Source organism: Primulina huaijiensis, chromosome 10 (genome assembly GCF_012295235.1).
Source record: "Primulina huaijiensis isolate GDHJ02 chromosome 10, ASM1229523v2, whole genome shotgun sequence".
In the NCBI taxonomy this organism is placed as follows: domain Eukaryota; kingdom Viridiplantae; phylum Streptophyta; class Magnoliopsida; order Lamiales; family Gesneriaceae; genus Primulina; species Primulina huaijiensis.
In genome coordinates this window covers 16,807,847-16,819,525 of record NC_133315.1, presented here as the reverse complement: position 1 = coordinate 16,819,525, position 11,679 = coordinate 16,807,847, and the positions used below count along the sequence as shown (strand labels likewise).

The 11,679-nt window shown below is 34.3% G+C and overlaps 1 protein-coding gene and 1 long non-coding RNA gene across 2 annotated transcripts; both read right to left on the bottom strand.

Moving 5' to 3' along the window:
• Positions 1 to 350: 350 nt before the first annotated feature.
• Positions 351 to 3,465, bottom strand: LOC140987013 (uncharacterized). Its single transcript, XR_012177032.1, has 7 exons — positions 3,212 to 3,465; positions 2,671 to 3,063; positions 1,759 to 1,794; positions 1,530 to 1,634; positions 1,121 to 1,445; positions 975 to 1,041; positions 351 to 888 (listed from the first exon to the last, which is right to left on the bottom strand). It is a non-coding gene; the product is annotated as an uncharacterized lncRNA (long non-coding RNA).
• A 307-nt stretch (positions 3,466 to 3,772) lies between these two features.
• LOC140986669 (CDPK-related kinase 5-like) lies at positions 3,773 to 11,058 on the bottom strand. Its single transcript, XM_073454980.1, has 11 exons — positions 10,191 to 11,058; positions 9,631 to 9,761; positions 9,447 to 9,488; positions 9,201 to 9,309; positions 5,569 to 5,647; positions 5,195 to 5,491; positions 5,011 to 5,120; positions 4,720 to 4,827; positions 4,579 to 4,641; positions 4,327 to 4,494; positions 3,773 to 4,241 (listed from the first exon to the last, which is right to left on the bottom strand). Exons 1-11 carry the CDS (start codon positions 10,758 to 10,760, stop codon positions 4,101 to 4,103), a joined length of 1,818 nt encoding a protein of 605 aa, XP_073311081.1. The 5' UTR covers positions 10,761 to 11,058; the 3' UTR covers positions 3,773 to 4,100.
• Positions 11,059 to 11,679: the final 621 nt, after the last annotated feature.

The window sequence follows — 11,679 nt, the reverse complement described above, 5'->3', positions numbered from 1 at the left end:
ATGTGTAATAATAAAATAATTAAATTGATTGTAAAATATTTATTTTAATTGATGAATTTTAGTTGATGTTAAATAATATGTAACTTTAAAGTAAGCTTTGAAGAAATTTGAATCCAATTTGGGTTACATATGTACCTCCAATTGAAATTTTTTCAAAAGTTTAATTGATTATAACCCAAAACTTTCTTAATAGTATATTTTAATTTTGAGAGCGTTGTGAAAATTTCGATATATAACAAAGATATGCTTTGTGAATCAATAAGACGTGAATAAAATTTAAAATATATATTTATTATATTGTTTTCATCAAATAATCTATTTAAATGATATTTATTTCGATTTTCATATTTTTAAATGTTTTTCCAAAATTTTCAATTTATATTAATTTTTAAAAAATATACACGACGTGATCGTTCCACGAAATGTCATGACAACTGGAACGGTGACCTCCGCGACGATCTCCGCGATGCGATTGCGAACCATGATTGTACCTGAGGCTGCCTTAGTTAAATCCCTGATATTCTGAAAATGGGGTCAAACGGGAACCAAGAAAAGGGTGGACGGCAAAGTGATGTGGTCTTCTTTGGGCAATGCAGGGGTTGAAGGTATATGATTCTTGACAATGATAGCTATTTGGATAAAAGAAGGGTTCTCTAGCTTGGTTGGATTGTTTCAGGTTTTGATGTCTCAAATGAGATGTAGGATGCCTAAAATCTTTGGTGTATTTCGAGTTAAGTTCTTGAAATGGAGGAAAGTTTTGACGAGGGTTGAGTTTCTTGGTTCTAGAAGTCTTTTTCGGCTCATTTACACGATGATTCTTATTCACATGATTTGTCTCCCTCGTTCCAGACAGATGCAAATTATGGAAATGCTTACGACGTTTATTTCCTGGTTATCACCACACAACAAAATAATATCAACTTTCAAATAATAATGTATAACGAGATGCTATTCAAAGGAAAAGAAAGTTAAACCTTCATTGGCGAGGGATTTGTTTGTCTTCATCTCCATTTTTGTCGTCCTCATAGCGTTCTTCCAAGGCTGAAACAGCAATGTGAAAACAATGATTGTGTGAATGTCTAACTGCAAAACTAGTCTGCTAGGTCAGAGATTAATTCACCTGTCTAAAGTCTTCATCTTTTAAAGATTGCCACCCTTTACAGGTATAAAGGGGAAAGTGGAGCTAGTTTCTTGGTCCCTTTGCTCCATAGCACTTCAACCTGGATTATCAACAAGAATCAAATGACTAAAGCATAAACAATAAGACAAACAGATCCGACAAGTTTTTTCCTGTTCGTGTTTATGAACAATTCCGATGCAGATGCACAGATCTATCTAACGGTAAAGGCATGTTTTGCTTAGCTGCACCGAGGCTTTCTTTCACAATTCTCCCAACAACAGTCCTTCTACCTAGAACATTTCCATGTCTTTTCATTTTGTTGAAACTGTTAAAAATATATGATCTATCAAGAAGATGTTACTAATGAATGAAAATATATAGCAAATAAAGGAGCAGTAGTGAGTGACACCTCTCATATATTCTCTGATTTTATATAGCAAATAAAGGAGCAGTAGTGAGTGACACCTCTCGTACATTCTCTGATTGTATAAAACATCTCCCTTGCACACATCACCTACACGGAGAAAAGCCAAGGAGGTAAAATCGAAACTAAAAGAATGGAAAAGAGTAGGCCTAATCACTAAACAACTTGTTAAGCCAGAAAAAGAGCACTTGTGCAGTTAATCGTAAATGATGACCTGGAATAGAGAGCTTCACCATTACCATCTTTCAACCTGTGACAGAAACTCCTCATTTCACCAAAAATAAACAAGAAAATGGTGTCATCGCATCAGCATGAATTCACCCTACCAGGCTATTTCACACTTCAACAAACCATGAGCCTTGTCTATTGAACTTCACGATAATCCTATCATAACATGCATACGCGAACTAGACATTTTGCACACACAACACTTCATTTCCACAGAAAACCATGACTTGCCATGAATTCAAATCGAGTGACATGCATGGGTGCAGGTAGATTTTGAAAACTGTTACCAAAAAAACGAACTTCAGCGTAAGAAAAGATGTCATAACAAATGCAACAAGAGATGTACAAAATAGGGGTTCGCTTAAAAATGTGAACGGCGGGAATTAAATTTAAAACTTGCATAACTACTTCAAAATCCAATCATGGTTCACACCCTTGGCATGTTTTTGGTGTTCTTAATAGGATTCATCAGGTGGACAAGTTCGGGCATTGAGTTTTTAAGTATGACATTCATGGGGTTCTTTAGGTACTGGTTTGAGGTTGAAAAAGGAACAGTGACAACCCATTAATTTATGTTGTGGTCAAAGCCTCAAGCCACTTATTTCAAGGATGCTATATCGCCGCATTTTCTTTGCTCGAAAGTTTCTCTTTGACGAATAACTAAGAGCGTTGATATGTACCATTTATGAATCCTAGCATATCTATCTGAGCAAACTAGCCTGATTCAAGTTCACACAGTTCTATGATTTTATCCAATGCAAATAAGATCATACAGCTAAAATTGGCTGTCTAAGAAGAGAGAAAATGTGAAAAAGGTCTCATAAACACAAAAAAGAAACTGCCTGCAAACAGATTAATGAAATACAATAAATGACCTCCAGTGCTCCTTGACTCTCACCATGCACTCTTCCTTGGCTCCTGAGAGACTCAAACCATGCCTTCGAAACTTTACATTCAACCAGCTTTAGCACTTGAAAATCACCCCTTCCTGAAGAGCGTAGGGAAATAATCTAACTACTCTACAAGCCTAAACGTGCGCTACACCAATTTAAGAGCATTACAAACAATCCAAAGTCATCTAATTCTAATCATGACAAATAAGATCACTACAAAAAAATGAACCATTTCACAGAAATCTTAGTTGATCAATAACGCCCACAATCTTGCACCTTGAAGAAACCGGACAATTTTGTCGAACGTCGATGCTTCGTCATCTTTATCAGCATGGACGTCATCTCGTCCTCGTTTTTCCGAACAACTCCAGTTTCTCGCATCATCGTCGTCATCAGTACTGAATCAAGAAATGAAAATCCAAGCGTCAGAATAAAATTTTTTTTTAAAAAAAAAAAAAAAAAAACCAGTCTAATGCATTCAAATCAATTCCAGGTTAAATTGGTTTAGTTTCTCTCAGGAATCTAAGGCGTCATAAGGTAAAATACCAAGAAGCAGAAGAGAACTCGTCAATCTCAGAAGATGAGAATGAAGAAGATGAAGATATCTCCACAAATGCATGTTCTTGGAATTCTTGTCAGCCATTTGAATGCGTAACCTCTGAAGTATGCAGCATCCAAGGGGTAATAAAGCAAAAATAAAATGTTGATCTTTTTGAGAAATAAATGTTGATTTTAAGTAGGATTGAAGTGTGAACGTTCACCCGGATTCCGTGGCCTGAAATAAACGAAACGCTCACCCGATTCCCACATTAATCAAACAACAAGATTATGACATATCTATGTACTGTTCGCTCCAGAATACGGACCGTCCCTTCGGGACAACCGTTAAAATTGGAAAAAAAATGAATTTCCCTAGAAAAATAGGCCTTGATTTCTTTCTTTAATCGTTTGTTTCTTTCTTCAGCTGTGGTGTGAATATATTTGTCGTCTGTAAACTTTAAGATTTTCTGAGTTTTGCTTCAGTGTACTACTTAACCCGAGGTATTAATAATATTTTTTAAAAAAAAACAAAAAGTAAAAACCTGCTAAATGCTACAGTGGAGGAATTTAGAAGTAACTGTAGATTTCAAGGTAAGGCAAGCGTTCTTGATTTCAAATATACTTCATTCACAGCTTGAGAGATGTTCCCAGCTGCAATAAAAAGCATACGTATTTACAGCATTCAATCGGTTACATAAAGGCCCGACTTTTACTCGTGTTGCAGCTCTGTCCGTTCATCACTTGAACGTGATATGAAGTCAAAACCTTCAAACCAATGAATCGGTCGTAAATAAGAACTTGGATGGATCGTCTCAGGTGGATCTTTCGTTCTTTCACAAAGATCATTAGGCAAGACCAATTTGAGGGTTCCGGTGGTTGTAATGTACCAGAAGTGTCAATGAACTTTAGCGAACGATCGGCTAGATACACCGTGCAACAGCTTGACAAATCCGAGGAAACTCAGCTTTCCATCTGTGTGCCTGATCCAGTCATGGAGGACAGAATGAACAGGAACTGAAGGGCTAAGTCCAAGTTCCTGAAACAAAATTTTTCAAAAGTTAGCGTAGGATCAAAGATAGATGGAAATGGATTTGCAATTGGGTTTTTTAAAAGTTTTTTACCGAAGCTAATTCCTCGATCATGATACTTCGGTTACCATCCTTCTCGAAGAGTTCATATGCGCAACGAGCATGCTGTTCCCAACTTTCACGGGCTTCTAACTGATGCACACTCAAAGCAGCAGTGCAGAACTCCTCGAAATCCATCTTTCTGTATTGAAGGTCATTCAGCTGACATAACAGGAAAAGGATATCGATTACAAAACAATAAAGTATGATATATTGGGATACTATAACTAGGAATCAGAAGCAAACCGAAACAAGAAGATCGAATACACGTGACTCGTTCATGGCATCCGTTGCGTTTTTCTTCAATGCCTGATCAAAGTACAGAAGCTGGGATTAAATTTAATTTGTATCAAGTTATAGGCTATTGCTTCATGCAAAAAAACCAACCGCTTGGATGTTGTCTAAACTTATGGTCCCATTTTTGTTCGGTTCCAATAGCTCAAATTGTTCTTTGAGGTAGAACAGTTCATCAGCCGTCAAAGTTTTCGATAAAGCCTGCAAAAATTCCAGTCAAGAGGTTAGAGAAAAAAACATAAAATGGAGAATCAGTTGGCAAAAAGGCCTACAACTCAATATGCATGTCGACTGAGTTGATATTAATTACTAGTGTGAGGATGCAAATAGGAAATGAAAAAACAATCATTGTTGAGTTATTTGGCAATAATTTCACATACTCACCGTTAGAGCAGCTTTACGGAGGGGAGACGAACGCAGGTAAGCCTTCATTAGTTTAAGTATTAGTATATCCAAAGGTGTTTTTACGTCAGTATCTCTGATCCATGGATGACCTGAAGTGAAACTTGTAAGTGGTGACATATCTCAAAATCACATTCTATTGATTTCAGCAAATAAAAGTGCTCACACAAAGCTTGAGCAGCACTCATTCTCTTCCTCGGATCCTTATTTAGCATGCGTTTGACGAAATTTTTTGCCTCGGAAGAAAGAGTTGGCCAAGGGGGTTCTTCATAAGTCGGTTCAGCTTTTACGACAGCACGAAAAATTCCCGACTCTGTTCGAGCCCAAAATGGACGGCTTCCACATAACAGTATGTAAGCTATCACACCTATACTCCAAACGTCAGCCTCGGTACTATAGGCTCTATGTAGAACTTCGGGTGCTACATAATATGCGCTACCAACAATGTCATTGAGCCTTTCGTCTGCAAAGAATTAAATAAAAACCATATCATTTGGTCCGTTTGTACATCTACCTTAGGTATGAAACTATAAAACAAACCTGGCTTGACGAAATCTGATAATCCAAAGTCTATAGCCTTCAAGATCGAGTTTTCGTCCTTGGATGAAAACAAGAAGTTCTGATCCAGAGACAAGTTACAGTTAAACATACTAGCAATCGACAGTGGATGTAACATCTTCTTTGATGAATGATCCAAATGACTAAGTGTTAGAGTATATGCCCTACAAGCCAATGGTTAGCTAGAGAATTTATTGACTCTAAGTGTAATAAATAATTTTTATTTTAATATAATTTAACTTTTTATGATTTCATTTTATTTTATCTGTATACTTATGCAATCAGCATATATAAAATCCTTGATTATCTTTTAATATGAATGAATCGTAATTCGATCTTGAAACTTATTTGTAAACACTGTATATTCTAAATTCGTTCCTAGTCGATTCAGCCGCCTAAAAATAAGGATAAAGGCCGCTTGAGGTTGAGACTAGCATCTGTGATGTTGTGTACCGTGTTTCGTGGTAAGGGCATAGAGATGTCCAATCATGCATATAGGTATTCATACGATGATTGTAGCAAACATCCCTCCCTCGAACTTTTCAAGTAGTTATCATTCATCGAGAGGAAAAGTCTATGGCTGTGATTGTACATAATTAGTCCTTAGGACCCGGGACAACACTGAGGCTCTACATACTAGGATTGTGTTTTGGCTCGTTTACCGACTCCGCTAAGGTCACAAGGTGGCGAGGTAGGGTGTAATTGCGACATATGTAGGAGCCAATGTATTGTAGTCGGGAATTCATCGCTCACATATGAATGTGGATATCCCATGTGATATATCGAAATAATAGTGCATTAAATATCTGGCCAGAGTTTGAGATGTATATTAGAGAAAGAGTTCTCTTGTGCATGCGATGACACTATGAATATTTCATGATTGTTTCACATAGCTATCGAATCTAATATGCAACCGTCGATGAACCAATGTTTGCAGATTCGATCGAGATATATGAGATGAAGGGACCGTAATGTACGTTAATCATAACCGACTGATTCTTGCAGGCACTATCAGTGATACCTGGGAAATCATGGGGCGATGCATGCTACTAGACGCTCTTACCATGATTCGATGAGTTTAATCAGAAAATGATTTCTGACATTCTCATGACCAAAAATTGGTGTATAAAATGGAGCAAATTGGGGTAAGCCAAATAAAGGAAAATGTCCTGAATCACAAAGAGTTGTGAACCCACGGCTAGCTGTATCTCTGAACCATTGAGGGTCACACAAACACTGAATCATTTGTTCTCGTGGAGATAATAAATTCAAGGAGTTGAATTTATACAAAATTATGATATAGTAAATTCGAGGGTTGAATTTATGATAATTAAATTTTGAGAAAATAAATTCAATGAGTTGAATTTATGAGATAATAAATTCTAGGAGTTGAATTTATGATATTTAAAATTTGAAAAAAAATAAATTCAAGGAGTTGGATTTATAAAATTTGGGAATTTAATTATTAAAATAAAAAGTTGTGTTTATTAAATATTAAATTAAATATAATGAGAAGTATGTTTAATGGACATGTAATAATACAAGTCCAACATGCTAAATAATTAAAGTTCTTAATGAACTTTAATTATTTAATTAAACTAGTTGGATTAGTCAAATTAATTAATCAAGCTCATTAATGTTAATTAAGAGGCCTAAATCTATATTGATGGAAATTAGGTGCATTGATTAATATAAGAAAAAAGAAAGAAAGCAGGCACAAACCCTAGCCTCCATAAGACTTGCAATTTTCGAAAATTGCCTCTACATATTCTCTCAAGATTTCGGTCATCCCTTGAATAAAATTAAGGGTTTGAGTCTACTCTTGATTTTTCTTCTCCAACGCAAAACTTCTTCAAAATTTTTAGTGCAATTTTGAAGATGAACAAATATTCCAGTCGTGAACCGGATTAAGAGATCGAAAAAATGAGTTCTTGAAAAAAGTTCGTAGGGGTTTATAACAAGAACTGCATCCGCTAATACCGGCGCAGTTGGAACCAAGTGAAAATAGTTCATTAAGGGTTTGTTTGGTACAAACGATGAGATAAATAAATGATTGATTATGCTACAGATAACAAGATTGATATATTATCAATCAAACATTATTGATACTATTAAGATTGTTTGGTTCAACATTTTGAATATGTGATTAGCTTTTAAATATTAATAAATTTACTATTATACCATTGCTAAGTTTACTTATTTGTTGTACACATGTGGAAACAATACATAATATTAGATAATAATAATAATAATGTTAATAATAAAAAAATTTATAATCTTTGAATTAATAAGTGTAAATATCATAAAATTAAATATAATAAAAAATAAAAATATTATTGATAAGCATAACCAACATTAAAATTTAATTTTTATTATTTTAGTAAAATACATACAAATAAATTAATTTTTCAAAATAAAAATATATCTTTATATTTTTTAAAGTTTAAATCAAATTAAATAATAATTATATATATTAAATATCAGGATCGACATCTAACGTACAACACTCTAAAATAAATTTTTTTCAATAAATAACTTATCACTCTAAGAAATAAGAGGAAGAAAAATGTAATTTATTGAGTTTTGATAGTGTATCTCTCTTGATTTGTTAGAATAATAATCAAATAGTTATCCACAAAATTGGATCTTAAACCGGGTCAAAATGATTATTAAAACCTTAAAATTTTAACCAAACATTAGATAAGTGTTTGACTATTAATCTATCTTTATTTAATACACTCAACCAAATACACCCTAAGGCATAGTTTGGTACACATGATAGGATAAACATGTTATATATAATATAAGTATAAGTTAAGGATATATAAGATGTAGGATATTTTATTTAATGTAGGTATGATTTTAATAAGAGTGATTAAATTTATATATTAGATTGTAATGACAAAATTAACCTTACCATAATAAATTTTATAATTTCAAAGTTGTTGCTTGAGTTCATATTTCTCATCTGTTTATGCAGTGATAGTGCTTCCATGATTTATTTATTTTTACCTAATTTTATATATAATATGATAATTAAGCCCTTGATTTTGTGAGTCAAGTCAAATATCAATTTTTAAGGTTAATCGAGTGATACTAATAATTTTATTGAGATTTATAAAAAATCATTTATATAATTATCTCGAGTTTATTTATATAATTATCATATTATATAATATACAAAAATAAAATAAAAATATTTATTTGATGGGACGGTGAAATGAGAGAACAATATGATTTAAGATTTTTATATATTGAGGGCAATTAAGTCATTCATGGTGTTTTTATCATTAGATTAAAATTATCACATGTCATAAAAAGGATACATTATCATTGTATAAAAATATTTATCAAGAGATCATGGGCTTTCTAAAAAAGTACCAGGGATAATGAGGATTATTTATCAATTCATCTCTTATCCCGTGTACCAAACTATACCTAAAGGTATATACTAAACATCTTATGAATGTTTATTTAATTTAAACCATACAAGTGTTCAAAGAATATTTTGAATGTTAAAATAAAATTTTAAAACTCTCGCTGTGATTTGAAAACGGGAAAAACGATAATCCAACAATAGCAATCTATCATAGGTCGAACATCAGAATAAATACCTCGGGTTTAAGATCACGATGCACCACCCCTTGGAGATGGCAGAATGCTACGAAACTTAGTATTTGCTTCATCACAGCCTTTGCATCATTTTCCTCGTACTTCCCACCCCTATGACATGGAGAATTTATTTTTGATTTAAACTATATACTATATTAAATGCGACGATTCATTAGAAATAAATCCCAGTAATTTCTTTTTATTTAAGTTTGTAAATAAAGAAGGTATATTTTAGGGCCACAAAATACCTAGAAAGGATTCTATCTAGAAGTTCGCCTCCTTCACATAACCTGAGAGAGACATCAAACACAATTGGGTAACCTCTCATCAGAGATACACAATGACGGCACAAAGAAGCCAATAAAGATTCGGTATCCATGCTTGGAATTCAAGAAAATGAGCCGAGCCTAAGATCAAGAAATCAAAGCTTACTCCATAACTATGTAGACATTGTCATGGTCTTCGTGTGCATCGTAAAATTGTACTAGGTTGTTATGACCCGCCAAAGCTCTCAATATTTTCACCTCCTTTCGAACATCTTCAATAGCTATAGCAGTGGTCATCTGGAAATGTAAACACGTATATTAAAACTAGAGAAAAAAATACCAAAAAAAAGAAGAAGAAAAAGTGCACATCTTTTTGAGCAAAGATGATCTTGCTTCATAATGTCAACTAAAGGGGAAAAAAAGGAGCCGTTTCTCGACTCTGGTTCAAATTCTACTGTCAACGAGAAATAGTTTTAAGTTTCTATGTGACTCATTTTTCGTATTCGAATCGAGCTTGAAATTTCTTAGCTCGTTCGAATATCAAAAACAGACTTTTTGGCTCTCTACGCAAAATTGCAAATAGCCATATAGATCAGATCTCCCCAACCTTGACACTGAGTCCAGCCCACAAACCAATATACTCCATTAAAATCCAAATGCAAAACACTGAAACTCAAACAACAAGAAACTGCGATACCAAAACAGAAAGAGAAGAAATTTCGACACCTTAGCTTTAGGTATGACCTTAACAGCAATCCCCTGCCCATTAAGCTCTCCTTCCTTGAATTTAGCTCTACATGTGTACCCAAAGTGCCCTCTCCCCACCTCCTCTCCCAGCTCATACTTGTCGTAAAATTTCTTACCAAACCCGAAACTCTTATCCAGACCCGTTTCTCTCTCTTCGTTCCCGTCCGGTACTGTCTCGCCGTTAGGCTTCACGGTTCCGTGCCGCCGCGCGAGCACCGCCCTGATATGCTTTGCCGGAGACGGTGGATGGAACGGTCTCTTGAAAAACCTCCTCGGAGTACCGCCATCCTGCGCGGGAGATCTCGCCGGGGACTTCTTCGAGAACAAGTAGTGAGCAGGACTTGGGCTGTAGAACGGGAAAAACGGTGACTTTTTGCCTCCTTCCGCGTCCTCCATTTTCTTATCCAAGAAATCAACAGAATCTCCGGCATTATTATTCTTTGCCGCTATTGGGTTATCCGCATTCTTATCCCGGACTGAAATGGCGACCGGATTGATTCCATCATTGGGCTCTCGAGAGCACTTTGGCTTCGAAGTACAAACACCCATTTCGCCAAAACAAATAAAAATCTAAACTTTACGCTTCCCGTTAACAATTCTCCTCCAAGACTGCAAAATTTTGTAGCCTACAAAACACCCTTTAATTCAAATAGTTGAATACAAATTTCTCAGTAACAATAACAATGGATGTTCTGCAGTTCACTTTGAACTCTTTGTTGCCACTGATAACTGAGACAAGATAGAGGAACCGGGGGATTTGTGGAGAAGGTGCTGAAAAGAAAACGACGATGGTGATTTTTATATGAATGAAAAAAAATTAAAAAGAAAAATTCAATAATAATAAAAAACAATTAATATGATCATGAGAGGAGGAAAGGTGGAAATAAATTAAAGAGACATTAATGTAAGGCAGGTTGGTCCAGCTGTATGTTGCCTGCACGTGGCAATATTTGATTGGGTTATTAGATTAACAAAGTTCATTTATTTTTTTATCAGATTATGTAAGAATATTTAATTTTATGATATTGTCGCCCCTATTTTGGTATTTGATTTGTACTATATAATAAAATATTTGATGGGACATGATTTGGTGAGGTTTAAAATTAAATCAACCATTAGACTTGTTTAGCTTTACTTGAAAAAAATGACTTATCTAGCTTACTTTGATGTAAATAAAATTGACTTATTAATAAGATGAAAACAAATAAGATCATATGTAGAAACTAATTAAAAATTCAAGATTAAGTTTCACATTTCATAAGCTCGGAAAAGTTTTTTTTAATTTAATTAGGGATGCTTATTTATATTATGATGCACACACAAACTTGTTTTAATTTACTTCTTTTGGAACTATTTATTAGGTAATTTCTCGGCTACACTCGATTTTATTCGAGACTTGTATTGTATTGTATTTAGTGATGTAAATGAACAAAACTGTTTGTGAGCTATTCGAAACTCGATTCGATCA

Bases quoted from the DNA above. Each gene is read 5' to 3' on its own strand.
- LOC140986669 (XM_073454980.1), bottom strand. From the start codon at position 10,760: ATGGGTGTTTGTACTTCGAAGCCAAAGTGCTCTCGAGAGCCCAATGAT. The intron at 9,310-9,446 runs GTATTTTGTGGC...TCCATGTCATAG, and splicing joins CTAGATAGAATCCTTTCTAG to GGGTGGGAAGTACGAGGAAA. The intron at 4,642-4,719 runs GTTGGTTTTTTT...TACTTTGATCAG, and splicing joins GTTTAGACAACATCCAAGCG to GCATTGAAGAAAAACGCAAC.